The sequence below is a fragment of the Leptidea sinapis genome, chromosome 28 (assembly GCF_905404315.1).
Source record: "Leptidea sinapis chromosome 28, ilLepSina1.1, whole genome shotgun sequence".
NCBI lineage: Eukaryota > Metazoa > Arthropoda > Insecta > Lepidoptera > Pieridae > Leptidea > Leptidea sinapis.
Window position 1 is genome coordinate 8,962,460 of NC_066292.1, and position 27,111 is coordinate 8,989,570.

Genomic DNA, 27,111 nt, shown 5'->3' on the forward strand with positions numbered 1-27,111 from the left:
TTCTTGAAAAACCCAAAAGTTCTGAGCGGCAATACAATTGCGCTCGTCAACTTAGACATAAGATGCTAAGTCTCATTTGACCAGTAATTTCACTTGCTACGGCACCCTACAGACCGAAACACAGTAATGTCTACACATTACTACTTCACGGCAGAAATAGGCGCCGTTATGGTACCCATAATCTAGCCAGCATCCTGTGCAAATGAGCCTCCCACTGGTATTAAATCTTGATGGACAAATTTAGTAAATGGGGAATCTGGAAGTTGAAACACTTAAAATGTTTTTATTTTCATGAAAAAAACAATTGTTCTTAAAATTGTTATATACACTTTATTACACACTAACAATATAATTTTAAAAATAAATTTTATTATATATTTCTTCGTTCCTTAAACACTAATATATTCTCTCTGCGTGTCTTTATCTCTTAAGCTCAAAGATATTATGTTCATATATTTAGATAGCTCTATCCCAAAAATATTATAATGGAATTAGTAAACTGAAAGATTTTAGATATTTTTTGAAAATAAATAAATTGCATGGAAACTACATAGAACCATTACTTAATAATTTTTCATTTCATATTGATATTTACATAAAATTTTGAAGAGTTAGTCTTAAAAAAGAATGCAGAAACAAAAGGGGATCTAATTAATAAAATAATATGTCCGTTTTAAGAGAAATTCGCTCATTCGTCTCTGAAAATAGGCGGCTAACTTGATATATACATATTTTGCTGATTTTTTGTGTATTACCACAATTACTGACTAATTTTAAAATTAAAAATAAGAAACGATACTTGCATCGAATGATGACGATACTTATGATCAACGTATGGGCAAGGCTTTTCTCGCTTTGGTTTAAACCCCCTGAGGCCATGAGACAGAGAGAGGGGGTGCTCTCGACCCCCGCTTGCCCTGTGTCTCGTATGTTCTACGCCCGCCGAATTTCTGGAATTACACCAGCCGTGGCCCGTGGGCACAGACGTAGCAATGCTCAGTATGGCCATAAATGAAACCACACCCCTCACATACCCACAGTCGGCCCTGCGCCCCTGATGGCCATAGCACTCGCCGGAAAGTGCAGAGTTTCTTGGGTCCAATGGACAATTAGATAACATTTTTAAATCTATTTTCGCTTATAATATTTGGCCACCGCTAGGAGAATGAATAAAAATCCAAATTCAAAAATTTTTGGTTTCTTAGTCCATTGTTAGAACAGGCAAAGGGTTCAAGCCCATACAGCCGTATTCATTATTTAATTTTCAAAGCCATCTTTGCAACATTTTTACAAAATTGTTCTTTCTAAAAACGGAGAATAGCACGAGAAATGAATCATTTTAATGATTTTTGCTTCGTTAGGCCAAAGAAGTACTCGTGTAACTTCTTACGTGCATACATAAGTATACACATACTTTTTTTTTCATCAACCATTGAGGCTAGTTTTTACTTCTTTGAGCACTTTATCCATATTTCCAAATTTCGTTCACGTTTATTGATCTTTTATGTATTGTTACTCAAAAGATAAAAAGTGGTAACATTTTAATGTGGTCATGTGAAGCCAAGATGCCTTTGAGGAGTGAAGAAAAACAGACAACGGTAAATGGAATCCTCCAAGAGGAACAAAATTTAAATATGAGTAGAGACTGTGGATACTGATACACTGGAGATGCCCGGCTTGACAGACATCGGCTTTTCATCCTGATTAGTTCTACGAGGGCTGAACCAGATCTTCTGCAGCTGACATGCTGGTGCTTCTACGAAAAGGTGGAGTGGCAGGGACAGGAGGAAAGTAGAGCACACAATGCCCCCGAACAACATTATCTGTAAAAATAATTTTTATTTTAATTAAAAACTAAAAAAGCACGGAAAAAAAACAATTATCTTGACCCATTTTTAAAATATGACAACGATGACATTGTTATAATTAAATTCGTTAATGCGACTCGAACACATCACACATCTTCGATATCTGGATGATTGGCATTTCTTCGCAGTGCGGTTCAAAGAGAATGTAAATACTACGTAATTAGAGGCTGCCTGAGTAAAAATTTAAATTGAAATAGTAGTAATTACAGTATGATGATTGGCGATGAAGTATAATCCAGCTAAGTTTGAACAGTTGCTTAAAACGTAGTAGATTTCTGCTATCTCCGTTTTTTACAAGATTATAGCCGTCATCTGTCAATCTATCAATGATTGCATGTTTCATACAATCGAGTGAATTGCTTTTTTCACAGAGAGTTTTGCTAGGCTGGTGCAGTTTTCAAGGAGCATTATATCACCAACAAATATCAAGCTTTGAAATGACCTAGTACAGTTCTACCATTAGTCTGAATTCTAGAGCTCGACTCTATGTATTTTGAATTACTGAATCTATTATAGGTTCAGAAAAAGTAGAGATTTCGTGAGAAGATCATACAAGAAATTCAACGGCCTCTCTATTCAATCAAATAGAGCCTTTTTGTGTATAGGAAAAAATAATAAATAGCAAAAAACTTAATACTAACACTTTCACCACTAAATGTACAAAACACTTCTAAATTTCATCTGTCGGAGCGGATGAATAGTTCAAATATAGAGTATCATGTTGAGAACAGTACATGTAGTACAGAAATCAGATGGTCATTCAAATAAATGAGTATGGAAATTGAGTCAATCTTGGAACGCAAGTATAGCTTGATGTTGAACGGAGATTGCTCGGAGCTGTTCTCTTTTGATGCAATTTGAGATAACTCCAACTGAACTTGTTTAAAATAGTGGCTTAGTTTAACTCATATCTATGGAGTTTTGTGTAAGGATTTGAATGAAAAGTTTTATAGAAAAATATAAATCTCTTGCTACATTTGTTTTTAAATTGCATATTGAGAACAAAATGCCACAAAAATATTCTCATTTCACTTACTATAACTTTATGTAATTAAGAAAAATAGGAGTTTTCTGTATATACTCATTTTTATCAATGTGTCGGTCAATGATATCTACCCTATAACATTATAGCTCATTTCAGACTTCGTTATACTATTGTGATATATAGTATAGTAGTAGTAAGCTTAGGTGACAGCGATCTTTGAAGAGTGGGCACACGATCGATACAATGGTTTAAAACTGGATAGTCTTGAAAGCCCATCTATCGCTATTGACAATGCGGAATTTGACACCATCATGTTATCAATGCTACGAAAGATAAAAAAGGCCAGAGCATAGATCAAATATATACAGTTAAGAGGAGAACGTGGTGATTTGAAACTTTTTGAAGATGGAAGAAGGAGGAATAGGTTGGCTCACGATATAGTGCACCATGAACTCAGCACACGTTGAGTTTTATTTCGTATAGTATGCCAATAATATCATATCGTACAGTGAATTGTGAACGTGTCCGTAATAATGTATGGTACACGATATTACATTATAGCGTAGTTTGAAAAGAGCTTTAGAACGAAAAATGATTTGCATGAATTCTTAATAGTTCATTGTGGACCACGATACACTCAAGCCTATAAGTCGAATTTTCTCCCGCGTGATGCCTATACCATACTTTTAGCACACTATTACAGCAAATATATTATGTCGACGCCAGATTTCCTATCGTCGACTGGATTAAATTTAATCTTATTACTATATCGAGTCATACACCCAAACCTATCAAACAATTACTCCATTTACCTACTCTGTCAATCATACTTCATCCTTCATCTATCTGTCAAATACAACATTCATTCATTCACTCTTCTACTTCAACGACTTGCACACGACACCTCAACTACACAAGAACTATTTTATCTAATCCTGTTAAGACAGACGAAATATAAATCTTTAAGAAGATATCAATCTTTCTTTTGTTCATCGCGAACATATAACAAACAATAGTTTTACCACTTAAACACGAAGAGTTATTTGAATTTTTTAAGCCAGTGTTAGGCTCCTTTGCACAGGATTTCGGCTAGATTATGGGTACCACAACGGCACCTTTTTCTGCTGTGAAATAGTAATGTGTAAGCATTATTTATGTTTAGGTCTGAAAGGCGCCGTTGCTAGATAAATTACTGGGCTGATGAGACTTAACATCTTAATTCTCATGATGACGAGCGCCTTAGCCTTAGAATTTTCGGGGTTTTCAAGAATCCTGAGCGGTACTGCATTATCTCGCCCCTGATTATCATAAAAAAACTATCTTCAAGTGTATATAAATAGTAACTAGCTATCATCAGATATATTTTCATAATTTCTTTTTCCGGCTAACAGAGCACTTCTTAAGAAGGTGTCGAATAAGTATATTGTTAGCCAAAGGGAAATAGTTGAAGAGTTATCAATTCTTTTAAGGATGTAATTTGTAGTCTCAAGATGCACTTAGTCCACATATTGCTTTGTACTATAGTGAATAAGCAATCTTACTTTAACGATATAAGTATTTTATATAAATTTAAATAAAACAATTTGACAATCGCTTTTTTTGCCCACCGTACGTACAATAATACTAATGCAGCCGAGTGCCAACCCTACCACGATCGTTTTCTACAATAATACACTCACAGCTGTATAATCCGTGGCGTAGAAAGACCGCCTCATTTGTCCGCCGTACGTTCTGAGTACAGTCGCGTGCAATAACATAGCGCAGTATGAAAGTCTCCCAAGAGGCTGTAGCGGTCCCCACTCCACAGATCCGACGTACACTTCTGCAAAAAAAAAAGATATTTGTAACAGTAGCCGTAAAGAATTTTCGTATTACTCATGCGGGAATAATTGTATCTTGGCGCTCGCTGTTGCGGTTGAAAAAGAGCCGTTTGTTAAAAAATACGCGTGATTTTTTTCATGAATGAAACTGTTGTTTGAGTGCGAAAAGTTGCATAATATACTATATTCTGACACACAATAACACAAGGGTGGGAAGTAGATTATTTGTAAACGAACCGTCATTAACAAGCCCGAGATGAAGTCAAAGTTAAATAAACTTTATTCAATTATGCTTAATTAAAACGCTTTTGAACCGTCACCATAAATATTTCTTTCAAATTACTGAATCTATCATACTGTTATGTTTGGAAGAAGTTGAGCTCGTGAGAAGAACAAGTTTGTTGTTGCAAGAGAATGTGGGCGGCAGTGATCACTTAACACCAGATGACCAGTAATCTCATTTTTCCTCCTCTTTCTTCCTCCTTTCATAAAAAAACATACATAAAACTCAACGGCCACTCTCTTCAAGCAAATAGAGTATTTTACAATTGCTGTAATATACAAAATAAATAAGTTTGTATGGCGAGTGGTTTTAACTGCCACGAGTTTGAAATAATATTTTATTAGCAATCGAATTATTTCAGTAAATATTGTGAAGATATACGTGAGACATCTGGATATTACGAAGGCTGCTTACAAACTATACCGTCTCGTAAGTTTCTTATGAGAATATTTACACTTATTGCTCGTAGGGCAAGTCAGATCATCTATAATTTATCAGTACAAAAAAATTTGTAAGCCTTTGCTATTGTGTACTTATTATTAATTGAAAATATATGGATAACTAGCGGAATAACCTGTAATATATTTGAATATTCTGGGCTACACTTTGCATTTATATACCATAAAAATCCTTCCTGTCATTTAATAAATTATTTCATACCAATTGTCAATTACACCCGGATATATCTTGTAACATGATATTTATCAATCAAATTAAAAATAATTCACAATTTATGTGGGACAAAAAATTACAGTATGTAGCAAGCAAACTGTTAAAACATAAAGCCTTTATCAGCACTCGTTCACGAGCATGATGCATGGACTAGCTCTAACTATCCTCGCATATATCTTAGAGAATCATTAATAAATTTATACACCATTGGGGGGCCCGTTTGTACGGGATGTCGGCTAGATTATGGGTACCACAACGGCGCCTATTTCTGCCGTGGAGCAGTAATGTGTTAGCATTACTGTCTTTCGGTCTGAAGGGCATCGTAGTTAAATTACTGGGCAAATGAGACAATATCTTATGTCTCATAGTGACGAGCGCAGTTGTAGTGGCGCTCAGAATGTCTCAAAAAGAAGAGCAGTTTCAAAACTACTTTGGGATCAGAAGTTTAAAATTTCTGCAGCAACGGGATCATATCACTACAAGATGGAAAAATGGCATAATATAGCCGAGTAGTAGGCATTTAAAGATTATGTTTGTTCTTGGTGTAAACATTATGATTATCAAATTTTCTATAAAATTCGCTAATGTATTTTATTAGTAGTAATTCATTTACACATTAATACTGCAAAATATAGTCTTTATAGGTTGATTTCAAATTATTGAAAGTCATAAACTACCATCCATTCCAAAAGGTATCAGACCAGAGAAGAATGGGCGCAACAAACTCAGCGGGCTTCTTTTTTTATAAAACTATGGTTATAATGGAAAATCGTATAATACAATTTATTATATAATAGCCTGACGGCGGTCGCTCCATTCCCAATTTGTGGTATCATTAAGAATGTCATTTATGTTTTAGTTACCTTTAACGCACAAACGTTTTTAAATATTCGTTTGAATTTCGTAACACATGTGTTTTGAACATTATCGATGATCTTTTTGTAAAAGCATATACAAAGCCCCACAAAAGACTTACCAACTCGACTTAACTGAGAAATAGGCATTATAAATTTATGTTTGTTCATGGTGTTAATATTATGGTTATGACAGTTTTTAGCGAATTCACTTTTGTGCCTATGTACATACATAACATTATCAAGAATATATTGAGAGGCAACAGTCAAGATGTTTATTTCTTTAAATTTTGCTCTCAATGATTCTATATGAACTAAGTTATAAGTAGATAGTAATAAAACTGACATTCTTCCAGACATATAAACATTGTTAATTGTCGACACCCCATAAACATAAATACTAACATAACTGACGAAAAATTTATTGCCTTACCTTGAAATAATTTATTGCAACGCCGAGTTTACAGAAAACCTAATCCAGTGAAACGCAAGAGCGAAAATCTTCTGTTCGCATTTTTATTGTTATCCAGGATTCCGGTATAATCCGGTTATCTTTTGCACGGGAATCGAACCCTTATGCTAAACGGAACGTGTTCGGTTCACAGATAAATTACCCCATTACGTCACGACTTGGATTTTCTCGATAAAGAAGAATGGAACATTGGAAAAATAACAATAATATGTGTTGTTTCTTACAAGACAATGGAATACGAAGTTAAAGTATTGTTAGCATATTAAGTTTCTTACACACACTGTCTTTTAAATATGATTATTCTTAAATTTAGAAAGAAAGAAAGACTGAATTTTTTTTTATTTTGAAACGTATAAGTAAGTAGTTTTGTGCAAAGACATAAAATAAACATAAATATAAACTTAAGATTGATAAACAAGCAAAACACAAAAAGACTGAAACATTTCTATTATATTATACGATTTAAAAAAATAGTCCCAACTCAGTTGCTGGTTTGAAAACCAACGCTGGTCTTCCGTTGGGCCATTTTGTGACGACACGAAAAATTTTTGATATAAAATTAAAGCAAAACTTTTTACTGGTAGGAAACTAAAATTAACGTGGTATAAAAACTAAATCTTATAAACTTATTTAAATATTTGATTAAAATCATCTAAGGCTAAATTTAATGTTGCAATCAATGTTTATTACGACTTATGTAATTATACTCTTTGATATTTGCTTGGTATCAAAATTTAATAAGAGCATTCCGAAAGCAGCAAGCTAATCTCAAGCTCAACAAAATGCGCCCCGGCACAACACACCTCGCTATAAAAATAACCTTTTGCAAACTAAATCTTAATTAACATAACACAGTTTCGGTCCCTACCCAATGTCAATAAAAATTTATAATAAGTTACCCGAACACTTAAAAGCCGAAACCGATATTAAAAAATTCATAAGCTCGTTGAAAAAGTTACTTTGGAAAAGAGTTACTATTCTATTTATGAATACTTAGAGGAAAAACGTTTTTGAATGTCTGCCCCTCTGTTGTTCATTGCTATGCCTTACGAGGTGCATGTAATAATTTAGTACTTAATTTTTTTTTAGTAACTATGTCAATAAAATAAATAAATACTTAAATAAATAAGCGTTAAAGCCCTAAAGTACTTATCCAGAGCTTGAAATAAAACATTCCCTATTCGATGATGTTAAAAGTGGCTTACAATGCAAATCATCCTATTGTCACCGTATGAAAACTAACAAAAATGTACTCATAATACTTACTGTTGCATTTGTAGAAGTAACCAATAATGAAAATACACATGGCAAAGGCGAAGAAATTCTGGTTAAGAGCGTTAAAGATGGCGGCCTCGAAGGCTGAGGCTTCGCGATGGTGAAGATCCCATCCCATCAACACGGTACCAAATGCAACTGGTATCGATACGATGAATAGGAATTGGAGAATCTGAAAAAAATTACCATGAGTTGGAAAACGATATTTATTGAGGACTTCTTGATTCAAATAATAATAATAATAAACATTATTTCACAAAAACAGAGGTTCACAACACTTAAATATATATGTACTACGTCTTAAAAATTAACTTATCTTAAATAAATAATTGAAACTCTGATACCCATGATAAGATCTAACTTGTGTTATGGGTATCAGTGTTTGCGTAAATCAATTTATATTGGTTTAAGATAATAATAACATTAAAATGAAGAAGCGCGCATACATCTCATCTAAACAACATTTTACAATAATTCAATATATATGTAGAATATTCCTATGTGGTAAACAGTATGTACTCAATAGTATTTTTAGTTTTATAAGTTACATATCTTGAGGAGATCTTCAGTTTCTGTGTATGTTTTTGATAGTAGCCATTTATTAACAACGCACTTACATGAAAATTTTGCAAGAGGATATATGTTGCATTGTTGATTTATTTTATTATAGAGATGACTTGCGATTACTTGATGATGTCGACTGGCTAGAGAAGTTCTAAAATTTGGAACTGGACAAACTCTTTGTGATTTTCTTCTTTTACTTTTATTTTTATCGCATAAGAGTGTGGTGTGTTTTCTTAATATGGAATGAAGTATAAAGAGCTGTCGAACGGTCAGAACTCCAGATTCTTTGTAAAGCAAGCGCGTAGAGTATCTAAAAGGTTTACATGTCATTACCATGATAACAGCTCTTTGTGCCCATTCTAGTTCCAGAAATCTGGTCTCTGCGGCACCTCCCCATATTGAAATGCAATAGCTGAGGATGGACTGGCACAGAGCAAAGTAAATTAATTTTAGCGTATCACTATCAGCGGATGATCTTATCATTTTAAATATGTATATTAATTTTTGAATACGCGAGGTGAGTTTTTCCAGGTGAAATTTCCAATTTTAATTGGTTATCAATATAGACTCCAAGAAATTTGATATTATTAGACCTAGATAAAGTTGGGCAATCACATGAAGAAGGTGAGAAACGATTTGTGCAGAAGTAAGCCTTAAACGGGAAGATTTCTGAAGATGGTTGACCTGGAGCTGTTATCGAAGAGGTTAAGTAAGTTGTCTTTGGAAGGTTAAGGGTCAGGAGATTATTAGAAAGCCGTAAGAAAGTACGTTTCCGAGAGCTTGTTCCGCTAAATCATAAGTGGTATCATCTTCACAGGTGATGATCAAGCAGTTAGTAAGAGAAATATTGCAGAGGGCATTTACATATATGAGGAAAAGGGTGGGGCTAAGATAGAACCTTGAGGAACACCAAAAGTGGGAGATACATCAGCACTCACAAATGAGTCAATTTTAACGCAACTTCTATAAGAGAGATAGTCTTTGAAGATGTCTAGGGCGGGACGCGTATCCCCATTATTTCCATTTTATTTAGCAGATGTGGAACAGAGACCGTGTCGAATGCCTTGGAAAGATCTAAGAAAACTCCTATGCATTTGTTATGTGTGTGAAGTTTGTTTGTTAGTCGACAAGAAATGACACTGCGTCCTCCGTTGATTTTCCCTTTCTGAATCCAAATTGTTTTTGGGCTAGAATGTTATGAGTCTCTAGGAAGGAAAGTAACCGATAGTTGAGTATTTTCTCTAACACATTAGATAGAGTTGACAGCACAGATATTGGCCTATAGATGAACTGATATCTTCTTTGTTTCCACTTTTGTAGATAGGATGGACGATAGCCTTTTTAAATTCTTTTGGAAATTGACTACTCATAATAGAGTTATTACAAAATTTGGCAATAATTGGGACCAGTATGCTACTGCATTGTTGCAGTAGTTTACTCGTAATTCCATCCCATCCAATGTCAGTATCCTTGCGTAGGCTAGAGATGATACTTGCCACTTCAGCTTCATCCGTTGGAAGGAGAGTAAGAGAGTTCACTGGGGGGTGGTCATCAGTAGGCTTCAAGGAAGGCGTCATTTTATTGTTTAGCCTTAAGGCGAGGTCCGTGCCAATATTCGCAAAATAGTGGTTAACTTGGTTGACTGACGACATATTATTATTTTCTAGATTTAGTAATTCCAGTGGTGGTTTGCATGCGCGAGTTGTTTGAACAATGCTTTTAATGACTTTCCAGGTTTGTTTGGGGTTATTTTTTACTTTAAGGAATAGCAATTTATTGCAAAAATTACGATTACCTCATAACCTTCGACTGGGTGAACCGGGTTTTTTATTTTAAAGCTGGTGCTTCCCGTGTGGTCCCATTGCAATAAACAAAACAATAATCGTAACTAGAATTAGATTGTATAAATATATGCAATTATTTTTAGTGCATATTAATAATAATAATAATAAAATATTTTATTTGCAGCTAAAAAATGTGTAATTAACAAAAGTAAACTTACCAAAACAAAATATATTACAGCTTAAAATTAAAATGAAACTTAAACATAATAGAAATAAAAGAAGCTCAAACATCAGCTGCAAATAGGCACAAGCTCGGCATATGCTGACACACATCATGTATGTCCAGCGCCGATCTTCCGCTTGAGCCATTCTGTGACCTTGAAGCTGTCCCAATACGAATGTACGCTATGATTTTTATAATTTTCAATTTTGTTGTGAATTATACGTTTTCATTTGCGACTTTCTCTGTGTAACCAGTATCGAACCGATGGTTGCTTGCTTTGTGGTCTTCAAGCGTCCTCAAGCGTCAACCAACTGTCTAGGTGACAGATGACACTGTCAACTGTCAAAATAATTACAGGACTTCTAGAGCCACATTATATCAACAAACAATTATTGTCAGCTAATATGTTTTTCATTTTATATAGTGCATTAGGCTTACAATTATTTTGAACTAAAAAATACCTACGACATTATTTTGCAGTATAATACAATCAAAACCAAAATGATAATAAAAATACTAGCACCATACAAAGAATAAGTACCTACTAGATAAATATATTATTAAAATGAACTATGATTAGAGAACGAAAATAGATAATTAGTTCAGTTGCCAATCGAATCACTTATTAATTTAAGAGGGAAGATCCTATAGTACTAAAGAGACAAGAGCAATCTGAATCTAACCTATATTACACTCATATCTTGAGCCAAGTTCTCTTGTGCTCTTTGCTCCTGTAAAAGAAATTGTCTTAATTTCGTTTTAAATAAGGATAGACTTTTTAAATTTCTAATAGGCGGTGGGATGTTATTCTAACATTTGGATGCCGAGTAACGAAAGCTCCCTCTAAATGACGCCGATCGATGCTTCTCAATAACCATCTGAACAGAACACTGCCGTGACCCACACGACCTAAGACTAGCCGTTCTAGATAGTTTGTCATAAAGGTATTTTGGCTTTTCGAACTTCAATACACCAAAAAGGATACAAACTAAATGAAGTTTTCGCCGATGTTTCATTTTTAACATTGAATGCTTATTCAAGAAATATTATATCTATTGATTTTGAATAGCGTTTTTGAAGATGGTTGTTTTTTTGCTAAATTTTTTTTCTGGTAATTTTCGAGCTCTTTATAATATTAGCATAGATATAAAAAATACTGATGCAATCAGATTCAGCATTCCACGAGTATAATTTATAAGTAGTGCTAGACGAAGTTAACATACCCTTGAACCTCCCAAGTCCCACTTTTTGGCTTGAGCTCTGTGATAGAACCACGCTGTGAGAACTCCGAGATGGTATCCAGCCCAGTTACCCTGAGCTGAGACGTAGGCGTGATAGAACGTATCATTGTAGCCGAATATATCACGAATTGACCTGATAATAAAATAAAATTATCTTTGTAATTAACAGAGAAACTGAAGACATCTAAGGAATTACGTGAAGACTTTGTGGCGATTGCATCCACATTAATAACACAAGAGAGAGAGAGATAGCGATAGAGGTCGGAGAGACATAGGCATTAGCTTGTATTAAATAAATTATAACTGATAAGTCTTGTAGTTATTGTTACATATTCTGTACTATTAATTCTGTAGTTACTCACCATGGCAATACGCAATAAACTTAAATAAAGATCGTGTCGGTTGTTTAATATAGAAGCTCTCCGACACGACATTCGTGACCCGGATGTAAATAGACACGATAAATTTTAACGGCAACTATTCTACTAATTTGTAAATCTTGTCCAAATTAATAAATAATAAATAAACACCGCTACTAGCCGTAAATAACCAAATACTATACTTTTAAAAGAAAAACTGAATAGATTGTCAAGTCATAATCAAGTCGGCTTGATTCTTTGGAGTTGCATTGGTATGTGGAATCCCTCTCACTTTTTACGGCATTAATCACAGCTAGTGCTTAGAAGAGTTGTCTACTAGAAGCCGAATTTCGCCACCTAAGTTTGTATTAAAATCCCCCCGCATCATGTTGACAGACGAGCATTTTGCGAGAAACTTTATACCTCGCACAGCCTCTTTGTGGAATTATTTACTGGCTGCATTAGTCCCAAAACAATACGACATAGGAACCTCAAAATACTCCCTAAAGTAACTAACATTATATTATCTCTGGTGCTGCGAATTTGTATGAGTGACCGCTTCATCTTTAACCATGACCTGAACAGGCAAGAGTACCTGTTTGTTACCTCTTATATATAAGTATGGACATGAAGGAAAATACTTTTGCTATACCTTAATTACGTCCTCAAGAATTAATTGCCCTTAATAAGCTTAGATACCTCACAGGGTATCAAATGGGTTATATCCTCATCCTGGAGTTTAAGGACGTTATGGCACCGCGCTTTCACGATCACAAAGATGAAAAACTTGTGCAAAATATACTTAGGGATCTCGAGTCTGCAGAGTCTAAACTGACTGAGACTTTTAATATTTACTGTGGATATATGTATTCTAAGAATCCGGTCTGTTGATAAGTAACTAAATCAACTTACTCCGGAAAGATGCTGACACGTATCGGTAGGAGATTCATGAAATAACTTTGCAGGAAGGGTATTAACAAGCTCACAACCATCACGAGCGACAGAACTGGTACTCCCGACCTTGGCCAACGCCAAATTATCAGCAGCACGACCATTGTAATCAGAAACAGCTGTGTGTCTGTACCTAAATACCTGAAAGATTGAAATAATTAGTAAGTTATATTTTATTGTCTATTGCATTGTTTGACTGTAATTGTAGTTGATACTCTTTCATTACATTAGAGGAGGACAAACAAGCGTAGGTACGGGTCATCTGATGTTAAGTGATCACCTCCACCAATATTCTCCAGAGGAATCACAGGAGCATTGTTGGCCTATCAAGAAGGTGTACCTATATTCGCGGCAAGCTAACTATAATTATGTGCAGATATTATAGCAGTGGATATCCTATTTGATTAAATTCATGACAGTTCAAAAGTAACACACATAAATTTGTCTCAAATCTCATTGGCACGTATGCTTGCGAAACAATATATGTGGAATAGTTTTATCTCAAACACAATTTGTTCTGTTGAGCAATGTATGGTTGTATAAATATATTATTTATGCCTTGTGTTATTATTTATTAAAGCCGACGATAGTAAAAGTAGTCAAGATAGTAAGTTTTAAGGTTATTGTTATGTTATGTGAATCTTGGCGCCATTTTTTGCCTCGTATGTGGTACTGCAGATAGATTGGATTTAGTACATGCAGCCGCCCGACCCAGATACATAAAACATGGAAAATATTGAGTCGCGTTTTATTAACGATTTTAAGTCTTAATTCTATACTTTGAAACTTTCATATTCTATAGTACCTTCAACTTCAAGATACTTTATAATATGAGCTGCCTCGTAGTTAAAGTATTGGGAAAATTGGTTGAGACGTTCCAGGTATCAGTCGGAATAAACAGATATAAAAAGATGAAAAATTAAAAATTTAAGTAAAAGTTGTTATTTAAATAATGCTCTTTAAAGTGTTTTACATTATTATAATACTAGAGATTATGGATTGTGTGTAACTAATTCTAGTAGGCTTCATAGGATACATAATAGTTTTAAAGGTAAATGAATATACTTTTATAATAAAGTCCCAGCCATTGTTCAGGCATTATCTATAAATAAATTTAAATTTTTATTAAAAAATGTCTCTGACGTAAATCCTATTACTCCACAGCTGAATATCTATGTGATTGGACAGCCTGGGACTAGATTATGATTATTTTATAGAAATAGCAATGACAGTATAATATTGTATATTTTTATTAAAAGAGCGCAAAAAAGGATGCTGGGAGAGTTTCTTGCGCCGCTTCTTCTTTCAGCGCCGCTTCTTTGTTTCCGAAACGGTAGTAGTATTCAATCATTTCAAAAAGAATTCTAAAGTAATCAATTTTGAGAAAATAAATGCCTTTTATGCCTTATAATAAATTTATCCAATAATTCCAGTTATTTTCAGCAAACAGATTAAATAAATAATAACTCTCTCTTTGTCAGTAATTGAAAAATAAAATATATTAATTCTATAAAAGACGCTTCAATAAATCTGAAGCAACGTTTTCACAGCACATTTAAATGATAATTATTTGAACAAATACAAAAACATAATCTAGATAATTGCGATGTTAAGAGCCTTTTCATGTTCATCCAATTGTCCCAAATCTAATAAAACTTGCGAACACAAAAGGACTAACTAACATTAAAGTAATGAACTGAAGTATCTTCTGAATGTCTTACTAATGAAACACGAATCCGAAATTATGTTGTACATCAAATATGTACATATTAATAAAATTGGAGTGTCTGTTTGTAATATTGAAATAACCGTTTTTTACTACATGCATATGAATATACATCTACAACAGAATAATATTTTTACAATTTTTGTCTGCCTGCAGTCTGTTCCAGCTAATCTCTGAAATGGCTAGACCGATGTTGGCGGGAGTTTTATTGGCAGGTAGCTGATGTAATAAGGTGTACTTAGGCTACGTTTATTGTATAAAAATTATATTATTTTAGAAAAATAAAGTAATGTTGCAATGTCCAAGGAAAGGTCTAACTCTAGAAATAATTTATATGTCAAAACAACGTTTGCCGGGTCAGCTAGTATATTAATAATATAAGAGGTATTATTTATAGAAATGGGGGTTGAGAAGTTTATCCTGAGTGATGAGTGATTTTAACTGCTGAATATATCCTGCAAAACCAATGGCACTAATGGGAATAAATTTTCAGTACTGTAATAGGATATTACACAATTTTTTAATAAAGTCCGTTAATTCGATCCTAAGGTACCAACAGAATGGAGAAACGACTAAGAAATAAGAAAATTTCCATTTAATCTTTTAGTGCCATAAAAATGCATTAAATTCTTAGGCAACAGTATCAAAGCTTACTAAAAATAGGAAAAAGAGTTTTTTAGGAACGTATTAAAAGAATAAGTACTATTAGCGCAGTTTGAATTTTAAAATAAGGCATATTTTTTTAAGAAAATATGTTATTTTTTGATAACCTTCTACTTAAATGAATAAAATATTTTGTAGTCAATGAAGCCTTTAAAGCGAATAAGGAATATATTGATTGTAAGAACATATACAAACGCTCATCAGCTTTAGGTTGAGTGAGAAAATTTAAAAATTGTCTCATTAAATTGATCTCATCTGCAATACGGTTATCAAAATAATATTAGTCAGCTTTATCAAATTATATCAATAGAAATGTAAATCAACTGAAAATTTTATGTATTCGGTCAAGTAGGTTTGATTTTTTTTTGTTTCACACAATTATTTTTACAATCTTAACCTAGGTTTTACATAAAGCCACAAAGGATTACATAAATTTTAAATTATAAAAAGAAATCATAATGTATTAACAGAATAGAGAAATGATATTATATATACTTACAAATAAAATATTACAATAGCGTGTGTGTGTGTGTGTGTGTGTGTGTGAGTACTACGTGTTTATGCGTTACCTATTATTATTATTTTACGATGATACTTTATTATTTCTGTTTTTAATTTAATTTTTGATAAGTGAAATACATCGAATTCAGCGTTTTAGAATTCAGTGTTTATTATAAGTTCGTGACAGACAGACGTTCGGGCGCAGTTCACTCCAAATAGGGTAGTCAGTGGTGTGGTCGATGGAGAGTTCATGTTTTACCAGTTACTTCTTTTTTCAATCAATTCGACACGTGTTTCGCCTCTAGACGAGGCATCCTCAGAAGATGTTGACTCGCCAAATTCGGTCACGACACTGCGTGTATACGTTTGAAAATTGCATCGTATTGATTTCCTTTAAATTATACTTTCCCAAGTCAAGATTGTCATGTAAACAATGTTACTGGTTTGGAAAGCCAGCAACAACTTTCCTTTTGCAGTATTTCTAGGACGTTACGACATGGTTACCTCAAAAAGCCCGTAAACCTTTTTCTAAATTGCCGACAACGCTCCTGTGATCCCTCTGGTTTTGCAAGAGATTGTGAGCGGTGATAACTTAACTTAACTGTAAAACGATGAAAATATAAATGTTGATTTAAAAGAGTGGTAATGAGTTTCTTGTCACTTATTCTCATTATCTCAAACCTTTACGAAGTAGCGGTAAATTCAATAAAAAAAAATATTGACATTCATAAGTGTCATTTCCGTGACCTACATTAATAAGGTGATTTTGATTTGATTTGATTTTGATTTCAGCCGTACGCTCGTTCTTTCTTCCATAAAAAAGAGTATACATACCAGGCTTGTGGCAAGCAAAGATGTTCGAAAGGGAACAGATTTGGCATTAGAACGACCAGCTGCCACCAATTCTTCCTGCAAATATCTCGTTCGCGGGTCACGACAGCATCCCACATGGGTCCTGAGCCAGTGTGGGGTACCCAGGTCATCGCCAGACCCATCACTACTAGAACTGCTGGAATTAACCTTTCGGAAAGAAATGTATACATATATTTTGTGTATTTTCTATGAACCTACCGCAGAAGCATATACGGGGGTTGAAACGTGTGATTTCTGAATGATGTGGATTGTTCTAGAAAGTTCTAGAATAATCTAGAGATGTCAAGAATAATTTGGAATGGTTTCAATTGTATATTCTAACCATTTATCTTCGACCAAGTGTTTCTTTTGACAAGGGAGCGGAGTGGTGCTTTAGTGAATTTTAAAAAAATTCTTTCAAAGTCATAATCAATAACTTTTACCCATTACATAATTGATAAAGTCCTACTTAAAGTAATAGGAAGATTCTCTTAACCGTTACCTCAACCATCTGTTGACAATAGCCATCGGTATCGTCTTCAGGGTGAACTCATGATTTTCAGCATAGACCAGCATCTTATACGCCATAAGGAAACCTCCCATCACGAAAAATATTTGGACTATGATGCGAGCGTTGAATAGAAGGGACTTGAAGAATTCGTTGTACGACTGAAATAAATAAATTATGTGAAAAGGCATTACCTAATTCCTGCCGCCGAATTCCACTTTAGATTAAAAATTCTGACTTTTATCAATACACACATACATATTAATTAAATTGGAGTGTCTGTTTGTAATATTGAAATAACCGTTTTTTACTTAAACATACATAAATACAAATAAAGTCAATACATCATATCATATTAAAAATGATTGCACCTACCGGGATTCGAACGCGGGACCTCTAGGTCAGTAGGCCACCACTGGGCCTTAGAGGTCGTCACTATACCTTTGATTATTCTGGGATACATAAATGATTCAGTAATTTATAACAGTTTCTTAACACTATACCTACAGTTATTTTGAACATTTTGGTCGGGAAATTATCATATTGAGAATATACATAGGCTCTAAGAAAATATTGGTTAAATCATTACTCTAGTAAGCTCTAAGAATGTATTGTTTAAATCAGATGATTTTAACAAAGATCTTAATCTAATACTGGTGGTGGATTTTACCGGCTGCAGTTTTAGTGGGAGGCTCCTTCGCACAAGATCCCAGCTAGATTATGGTTACCACAACGGCGCCTATTTCTGCCGGGAAGCAGAGCATTACTGTGTTTCGGTCTGAAGGGCTACGGCGCCCTTCTAGTGAAATTACTGGGCAAATGAGACTTAACATCAACTGCCTCAAGATGACGAGCGCAGTTGTAGTGCCGTTCAGAATTTTTGGGTATTTCAAAAATCCTGAGCGGCACTGCATTGTTATAAGCAGGGAGTATCGATTATCATCAGCCGAACGTCCGGCTCCTCTCGTGCCTTATTTTCATAAAAAAATATATTAAATCAAAATATAGGGCACGATTTCAATGAGAATTTATATGTATACTATAGAGACTATAATAATAATATATAAAAACAATTATTCAGGACAGATATTTGAGGAGTATCTTTTATATGGAATTACGTTTCTAGGATTATTACTTATCGCTGGTAATTTATATAATATCTGATACAATACGTAGGCCTTCACTCTATTGAAACTTATTGCCAAGTCTTCTCCCAATGGGCTTGGCTCATAAATTTGTAAGGCTTACAATACACGAAGAATAGCGAAAACTTATAATTCAAACAGTAATATTCCCAATAGGATATGAAATCACGTTTTGAAGATCAAAACTACCCAAGCAGAAAACTCAACGGGCTTCTTGCTTTTTTTATTAAATTTTCTGAGAGCGGTCACTCCATTACCAATCTATTCTATCATTAAGATCATTTATGTTAGGTTGAGTTCATTTATGTTACCTTTCCCACATAAGCGTCTCTTAACAATTTGATTTTAACATTTTCTGGAATCTTGTATAAAGAGCGTACTTATACATCGCCCCACAAAAGCTTGCTCGACTTAACCAAGTAGTAGGCATAATAAGTTTATGTATATTTCTGACGTCAACGTTACGATTATCATAGTTTCTAGAAAATTTGCTTATGAGCATAATAATACTGTCAAGAATATATTAAGCAGCAACAGTCAACTTGTTTATATAGCTAATATCAGAAGCGGTCTCGATATGTATATTTTTCGAGTTAATCTTTGATTTAAAAAAAGATTCCATTTTTTTGTAATTGTTGGAATGAAAATTTTCACACTTCTCCCAGTTAAGTTTTTTGCAACCCATTTGTAAGATCTTCGTTCCACAAATCATAAACGTGTATATCGACTAGGCACAGCTATTATACGTAGGTCACACTAAAAGTTTTGCGTACCTTAAACAAACAACATGTTACAACCAAAATATTATATAAAATACTCTCCTTTACATTTTAAACATTTTTTCATGGGATCCAAGCATTTTTTAAAACAGGAGGACCTCAGATCTCATGGCATGTTTTCTACGTGCTGATTGATCGCTATCACTGCCTCTTCGGAATTGGTAAAAGTGAAACCTCTCATGAATATTTTGATTTTGGGGAAAATACAGAAATCACAGAGTGCTAGATCAAAGCTATGTGTAGGATCGGTGACGAGTTGTACTTTTTCAGAAGCTTAAAATGACTTAGTTTTGTTGGCCGTGTGTGAATAAGCGTTGTCATGATGTAGGAGAACGCGGCTTTTTGGTCGTCTTTCGCAAACTTTATTTAACATCCTGGGTAAACAAATGGTAGAATACCACTCTGCACTAACACTCTTTTGATCTTCAAGTGGAATTGTGCAGACGGTACTCGTAGCTGAGAAAAAAATGCGATCATTTTTTTACCAGCGCTCCTCGCCTGCCCCACTTTTGTTGGCCTGTCCTCATTTTCAAACACCCATTCACAAGAACGATGTTTTTTTTCGGGTTCAATATAATAAATCCACGTTTCGTATCCTGTGACAATGTCATTAACATCTAATCTAAGCATCTGTGAGCACAATTCCACGCAAGCCCGCTTCTGCGTCAGTTCATGAGGGATCCAGTGACAACAAAGTTTCCAAACTTTCAATCCTTCGTGTAAAATTTTCTGAATTTAGCTCATACCAATCCCCAATAATCCTCAAATTGTCTCATAGGTAAGCCGCGGGTTTCCTTCAATAAGCCGCTTAACAGTAGCCACATTATTTTCGTTGACGACAGTTGAAGGCTGCCCTTCACGAAATTCGTCATGTAAAGAATCCCGACCTCTCTCAAATTCAGCAAACCATCGCCTCACGGTGCTCAAGCAAGGTGTTTCTCTTCCAAAAGCATTTTAAAGACGATCGGCACAGTCTTACGAAGAGAGAGAACTTTTAAAATCATAAAAAATCATCGCTGTATAATAATCTCTTCGACCTAATTCCATTTTCGTTGCGTACGTAAAACTTTGATTGATGTGATTAAAAACAATTGACAAATGATTTCCCGTCAATTGATTTTTTTATTACTAAGAAGGTTGGTTCCAAAAAATACAACATTCAAAATTCAAATAGTTTCGATTAGCTAGAAGTGCAAAACTTTTAGTGTGCCTCATGTAATACACCTACCAATTATACAGGACACGGCTAGCAATTCAAAACAAGATATGATGCTAAAATAATATCAATTCCACAGATAATCATCGCTGATTGGCCGATAAATCGGTTCAAATACTTTCACATGAATGTTTCTGGGTAATTACGCAAGCGACATTTAAAACCTGGTGGGAAATGGGCATCCGATAATATCACTCAATTCGGTCTCTATGGTTGCAAATTACGATTTAATGTTTAATGGACTTTGTATGATAAATTTAATCTTTAAAGTTATCGGATTTTGTTTTGGAAAAATTTGATGCATTCAATTATTTTACTTCTTTGTTTGTGTTTTGTTGAGCAGGTTATCAACTTGTGAGTTGAACAATACATACCGAGATTTACGATCGTTGCGTCACTGGCATGGTTGGCTCAGTTGGGAATAGCGTTCGGATGGAACCCGAGAGGCGCGGGTTCAAGTCACGCATCGTTCATAAATTTTGGTACAATTTAAATTTGTTTATGTTACTTCTGAATATGATTGTTACGTTATCTGCTTTTCTGAATATTTTACTTTATTATACTTTACTATTTATTAATAACTAGCCATTCAGGTCCGCTTCGCTGTTTTTTAACAGGAAATAAATTAATGAAGGAACGTTGGAATTTGAAAAATAAGTAGCCATATACCATCTAGGATACATTTAGCATCGAATGGTGATAGTTTCATGTCGATACGATCAGTGGCTTAGGCGTGAAAGAGCCTCAAATACCATTTTTATTATATATATTATATGAGATATTACGTTTATTTTATATAATTTTGTTTGTTTAACTGATACGTGAAGATAGGCCAAGTGTGTGTTGGTGCTCACAGTGTGATAGAATAACAATGTGTGATGATCGGTGGCAGGAATTAGATCAAAGAGTATAGAAAGTTAAAACAAAAAGAAACAGAAATCGAAACATAGAAAGAAGAAGTTAATTTACAAAAATTGAGTGTACTATGACTGTGAATCCGTCTTGTTTCTCACAATAATTTTAGATATCTATTTTGAACTTTCCTTTTTTCACTATAAACATTTAAATGTTTGTCATACATTTATCATTATTTTTAGTACCAAAAATAGTAGTTTGTTCTAGGTATATGAGAATATGAAGGGTTAAGATTGAAGGTATGTGAGGACTATGGCAAATGAAGATTTTGTGCGTTAAACTTGAACCCGTGAGAAAAACATACAAGAAACTCAACGGCCACTCTTTTCAATCAAATAGAGTATTCTACAATGGTTTTAATATACATAAAAATTGTAAGGGGTTGCATCCAATATTTCATAAAAAGTGATAAATCATAGTAATAATCATAATATAAATATATTTCATAATAAATTATTAACTATGTATATATAAATTATTGAATATTGGATGCATCAACCTTTACAGATTGTATTCATTGTATGTGTAAGGATGCTTCGTGAACATGATGGCCGTGATTATTGCCAGAATTAGTAATTGCATCCTTAAACACGCATGCTTAAACATTTGAATCGTCATTAAAAATAATTAATTTAAATTACTGAATCTACCGTATGTTTGGAAAAGGTAGAGATCACGAGAAGTACACTCAAGAAACTCAACGGCCAGTATTTTAAATCAAATAAAATAATTTACATTTCTGCCGTGAATCAGTAATGTATAAACATTATTGTTTTTCGGTCTGAAGGGCGCTGTAGCTAGTGTAATTACTGGGCAAATGAGACTTAACACCTTATATCTCAAGGTGACGAGCGCAATTGTAGTGCCAATCAGAATTTTTGGGTTTTTCATGAATCCTGAGCGGCACTGTATCAATTACCATCAGCTGAACGTCCTGCTCATCTCGACCCTTATTATCATTTAAAAAAATACTTTTATGTTAGGGAAAGAATGGAAGCTGCAACGGCAAGCCCTATATTGACCAATCTATATTGTTCATACCACCGCTATTGGTGGTATAAACTAGTCCGGATCCTGATAACTGGTTTCAAATGGCCGAGCCTAGTGATGAAATGCACTTGCGTCTATTGCGTATTGCGGACGCAATCATCTTGCAACACTCACTCTGTAACTTGTAATGCATCGCTATAATTTAACACCAGTCTTCACATATATTATTATGTTTAATGTCCGGTGTCTGTTAGCGTAACTTATTAACATTAACAAATTTATTATTATACGTTTATTTTTGGTAATTAGGGGTCGAATAGGTAATTTTTTGTTATTTATTAAAATGCACTGGTGTTTATCTACTAGCTCATCAGCGATATCTTTAGAAGATACATAAACGCAGATTCAATTATTCGACATTCGACTTAGGAATCTAATTTGGGTGGAATCGATTATTTTTGCAAACGCATATGCGTATTCTTTAATAGGGGAGTCGTCAACTGTATCTATGATAACGACTTGTTCTTTGCTGGGGAACGCGACAGTTTGGGTAACAGACAAGTAACTAGGTTGAGGTGTATATTAACACGTCTGAGAATAGGCCATACCAATGCATCTCATGTACATTATATCACGAAAAGCACTCCTAAGTCTTGCCTTAGATGTAGCTCACCATTTACAGTCAAACATGTTTTGTTCGAATGTGCTAGTTATATTTCTGAAAGACAAATGTTTAACCTAAGTAGTGATAGATACCTAATATTAAGTGATCCTGATATGTATTGTAATGTTCTACGATTCCTCAAATTTTGTAATCTGAAATCTTTAGAAATCTTTTATCTATATATATAAAAATGAATTGCTGTTCATTAGACTCGCTATAACTCGAGAACGGCTGGACCGATTTGGCTTATTTTGGTGTTGAATTATTTGTGGAAGTCCAGGGAAGGTTTAAAATGTGAATAAAAACGAAAATTCTCGGAAAAAAAATTAAATATAAAAAAAATTATTTTCCTTTGATGTGTCCCCCGTCGATCAGAAATCAAACTGAAAGAATAATTTAAAATATATAACTAATTAGATTTTATATATCTTTCTTTCTAAATGATACTAAGCACTTCTTGGCCAAGATTCCGAAATATAACAGCTGTTTCCCGATGACATCTATTTTGCACACCCGTAAATGATTAGCCTAGATAATTATAAAATAACTATATAACCTAAATATTATATAGTCTGAGAATCGGTCGTCATATATTTTTATACCCCAAAAATTTTAATTATGTATTTTCTTATTACTTTATATGGCAATACAACGTTTGCTGGGTCAACTAGTAATGTATATAAAAATGAATTGCTGTTCGTTAGTCTTGCTAAAACAAGAGAACGGCTGGACCGATTTGGCTAATGTTAGTCTTGAATTATTTGTGGAAGTCCAAAGAAGGTTTAAAACCTTTAAAGATGAATAAATATGAAAATGATCGGAATTAAACAAAAATAGCAATTTTGTTTTTCCTTTGATGTGTCCCTCGTCGATGAGAAATCAAATTGAAAGAATAGTTTAATATGAATTACTAATTAAATGTATACACTTCTACAATAAAGTCCCAGCCACTGTTCAGGCATTATCTATAAATAAATTTAAATGTTTTATAAAAAAATGGCTCTGTCGTAAATCCTATTACTCCACTGCTGAATATCTAAATGATCGGACAGCCTGGGACTAGATTGTGATTATTTTATAGCGACTGTACAATATTGTATATTTTTATTGAAAAGAGCGCATAATAAAAGAATGCTGGGAGAGTTTCTTGCGCCGCTTCTTCTCTCTCAGAGCGTCATTTATTTCCGAAGCGGTAGTAGTATAAGAAATGACATCAAAAAGAATTCTAAAGGAATCAATTTTGAGAAAATAAATGCCTAATTAGAATTTTTATATCTTTCTAACATTCTCAGGAGGTAAAAAGTGAACTTAATTTTAGCTAACTATAGTAGATAGATTTACTACAATTGTAACTATCTCTCAAATTATTTTTATGTAGATTGAGAAATTTTAAGTTTTGTCACAAATTAAATTTCTAAGCCTAACCATAATATTCGACATTGGGCAACCAATATGTCGATCCATCCTCTATGTCGATCGCTACGTGCGTGAGTACTTTCTTTACTTCGGTTATTCCTTATTATAGTGACATACAAACTATACGAGTATGCTCCTTTTTTGTTGATCTTTTGCGATAGTGACATTTTACTGAAAAGTGCGCGAGAATTTTTCTCACTTTGATTAATTACAATTAACAATGCCGAGGTGAAGACTAAGCAGTCAATCAAATGTGCGAAGAGCTACCTCACGTGCTAACTGCTATGATGAACAGAGAGAGGCAGATCAAGAAAATAGTATTGCTATGTCAGAATTGCGTTGTTTAGTGAGTGACAATGAATAGGCTTACGGCCGTTCCAAATATACTATCTACAGATAGAGATACTACCTTCTACGACAGTTATTGACAGCTAATCAGCTGTCAATAATCTGAAGCTGTCCCAATATACCCGATAAGTCATTCTTATCACCTTATATTGGTACGCGTGAATTGCAATTTCCATAAAAACTTCTATCGCTGGTAAGCTATACGTAGTCCCATTGACAAACAGCGTGTACGGATAAGGTGAGTTACCGTCGATAAATTTATTGGAACAGAAAAGTCAACAATAGTTACGATTTTTAGTAGGCCACAACTGGAGATAGACTGAACATTGGAAACGACCGTTAGAATACAACGACTTCGTGCATATCAGTAAGCTTTAAATTGATTTACAACAGACTGTATGATAATTGATTTAATAAAAAAAAAAAAATCTTTTGTTTGTTTTATATTTATTTCATACAAAAGTTTAGGTCTTTTTTTATCGATTGAGGGAGTGAGAAGTCTGCCGGGTCAGCTAGTTAGTAATAATTAAACATTGAACTTCAAATCAGATAACATATTTTAGCCTTGGAAAATTTCCTTTATGTCTCAGAGCTAAATCACCTTCTATAGCAAGCCTCTGTTAATAATTTTCAACAAAACATATTCATTTGAAATCAAACAACTTGGCAATACCATAGTATATTAGAGTGAGAAAATTAAGGATAAAATTAACTCAGAAACGTAAAGGTTAATTTGGTTTTACAATCACTTTGCAATAAGTTCATTGATCTATCTCGTCCTTGATTTTGTTTATTGAGAACAAATAATACACGGAGTAGTGTTAGATATAAAATAATTTAAGATTAAATTTTATGGGAGTCATCAATTATAACTTAACGATATAAAACGTGTGCTTTAAAGCACGCGACTGAAGTAAAAAGTCTTACCCTACAAAACTAAGATTAAGGATTGGTCTCCGCTGCGCTCCACCTAGATACCGCAGGCGTAATCGCAAAGTGCGGCAATTAATAATATGCCCAAGTGGGCGTACTCGAGCCAGTCTAGAAAATGTGTGACGTTGACGTGCCACATGTTCTGTTAAACTTTTCTAATAATTGAAACTAAAATGCCGGATTGCGTACTAAAACTTTGTAAAAATAATACCACAAGGTATTTTTACTAGGAAGACACTGGGATCACATATCATAGTAAGTATTTTGTATTTTATTAATTATAATCTATATATACATAGGCTGCACTAAAACTTTCGGGAATGGAATATTTCCACTGTTCCCGTCCTATTAAAATCTTTTTAATTGAAAACTCCTTGGTTTTAAAAATCGAATACCATTTATTTATTTAAAAAAAGATTCTCGGTCTTGCCACAAGGTCTTGCCAAACTTGTTTTGTCGTTGAAAAAATGGAATTGACTCGAGAAAATTCTAGAGCGATGATTTATTATGACTTTCGAAGTGGTTTAACACAAAAACAGTGTGTTGACCGGATGATTTCTGCATTTGGTGATGAAGCCCCACCCATAACCACAATTTATCGCTGGCTTGCTGAATTTCAACGTGGACGTGTCAAGCTCAGTGATGATACTCATCAAAGTTGTCCAAAAACTACAGTCACCAAAGAAAACGTTGATGCTGTGCGTAAGCTGATTGAGGAAAATCGACATGTGACATACCGCGACATTCAGGGAACTTTAGAGATTGGCAAGAGTCAAATACAAATAATCTTGCATGAACAATTAGATGTAAAAAAGTTGTTTTCCCGATGGATACCGCATTTGCTCTGTGAAGAGCAAAAAGCGGCTCGCGTTACTTGGTGCGTCAGAACTCTCGAAAGATCCCACACAGGATCCTCAAATGCTGTATACAACATCGTATGAAGTGACGAATCCTGGATATACGCGTACGAACCCGAAACAAAAAACTAGGCACGAGTTTGGGTGTTCGAAAATGAGTTAAAGCCAACAAAAATTGTTCGTTTACGGAATGTTGCAAAAAAAATTGTGGCCACGTTTGTCTCCAAAACCGGCCATGTTGCGACTA

At 34.1% G+C, this 27,111-nt stretch overlaps 1 protein-coding gene across 1 annotated transcript; it reads right to left on the reverse strand.

Annotated features, from left to right (window-relative positions):
• Positions 1 to 304: 304 nt before the first annotated feature.
• On the reverse strand, positions 305 to 18,034 carry LOC126972996 (O-acyltransferase like protein-like). The gene is made up of 8 exons (XM_050820118.1): positions 17,977 to 18,034; positions 17,596 to 17,762; positions 17,076 to 17,261; positions 13,313 to 13,492; positions 12,024 to 12,174; positions 8,221 to 8,401; positions 4,533 to 4,675; positions 305 to 1,823 (listed from the first exon to the last, which is right to left on the reverse strand). The coding sequence occupies exons 2-8, from the start codon at positions 17,694 to 17,696 to the stop codon at positions 1,629 to 1,631; spliced, it is 1,137 nt and encodes a 378-aa protein (XP_050676075.1). The 5' UTR covers positions 17,697 to 17,762; positions 17,977 to 18,034; the 3' UTR covers positions 305 to 1,628.
• Between the last annotated feature and the right edge of the window lie 9,077 nt (positions 18,035 to 27,111).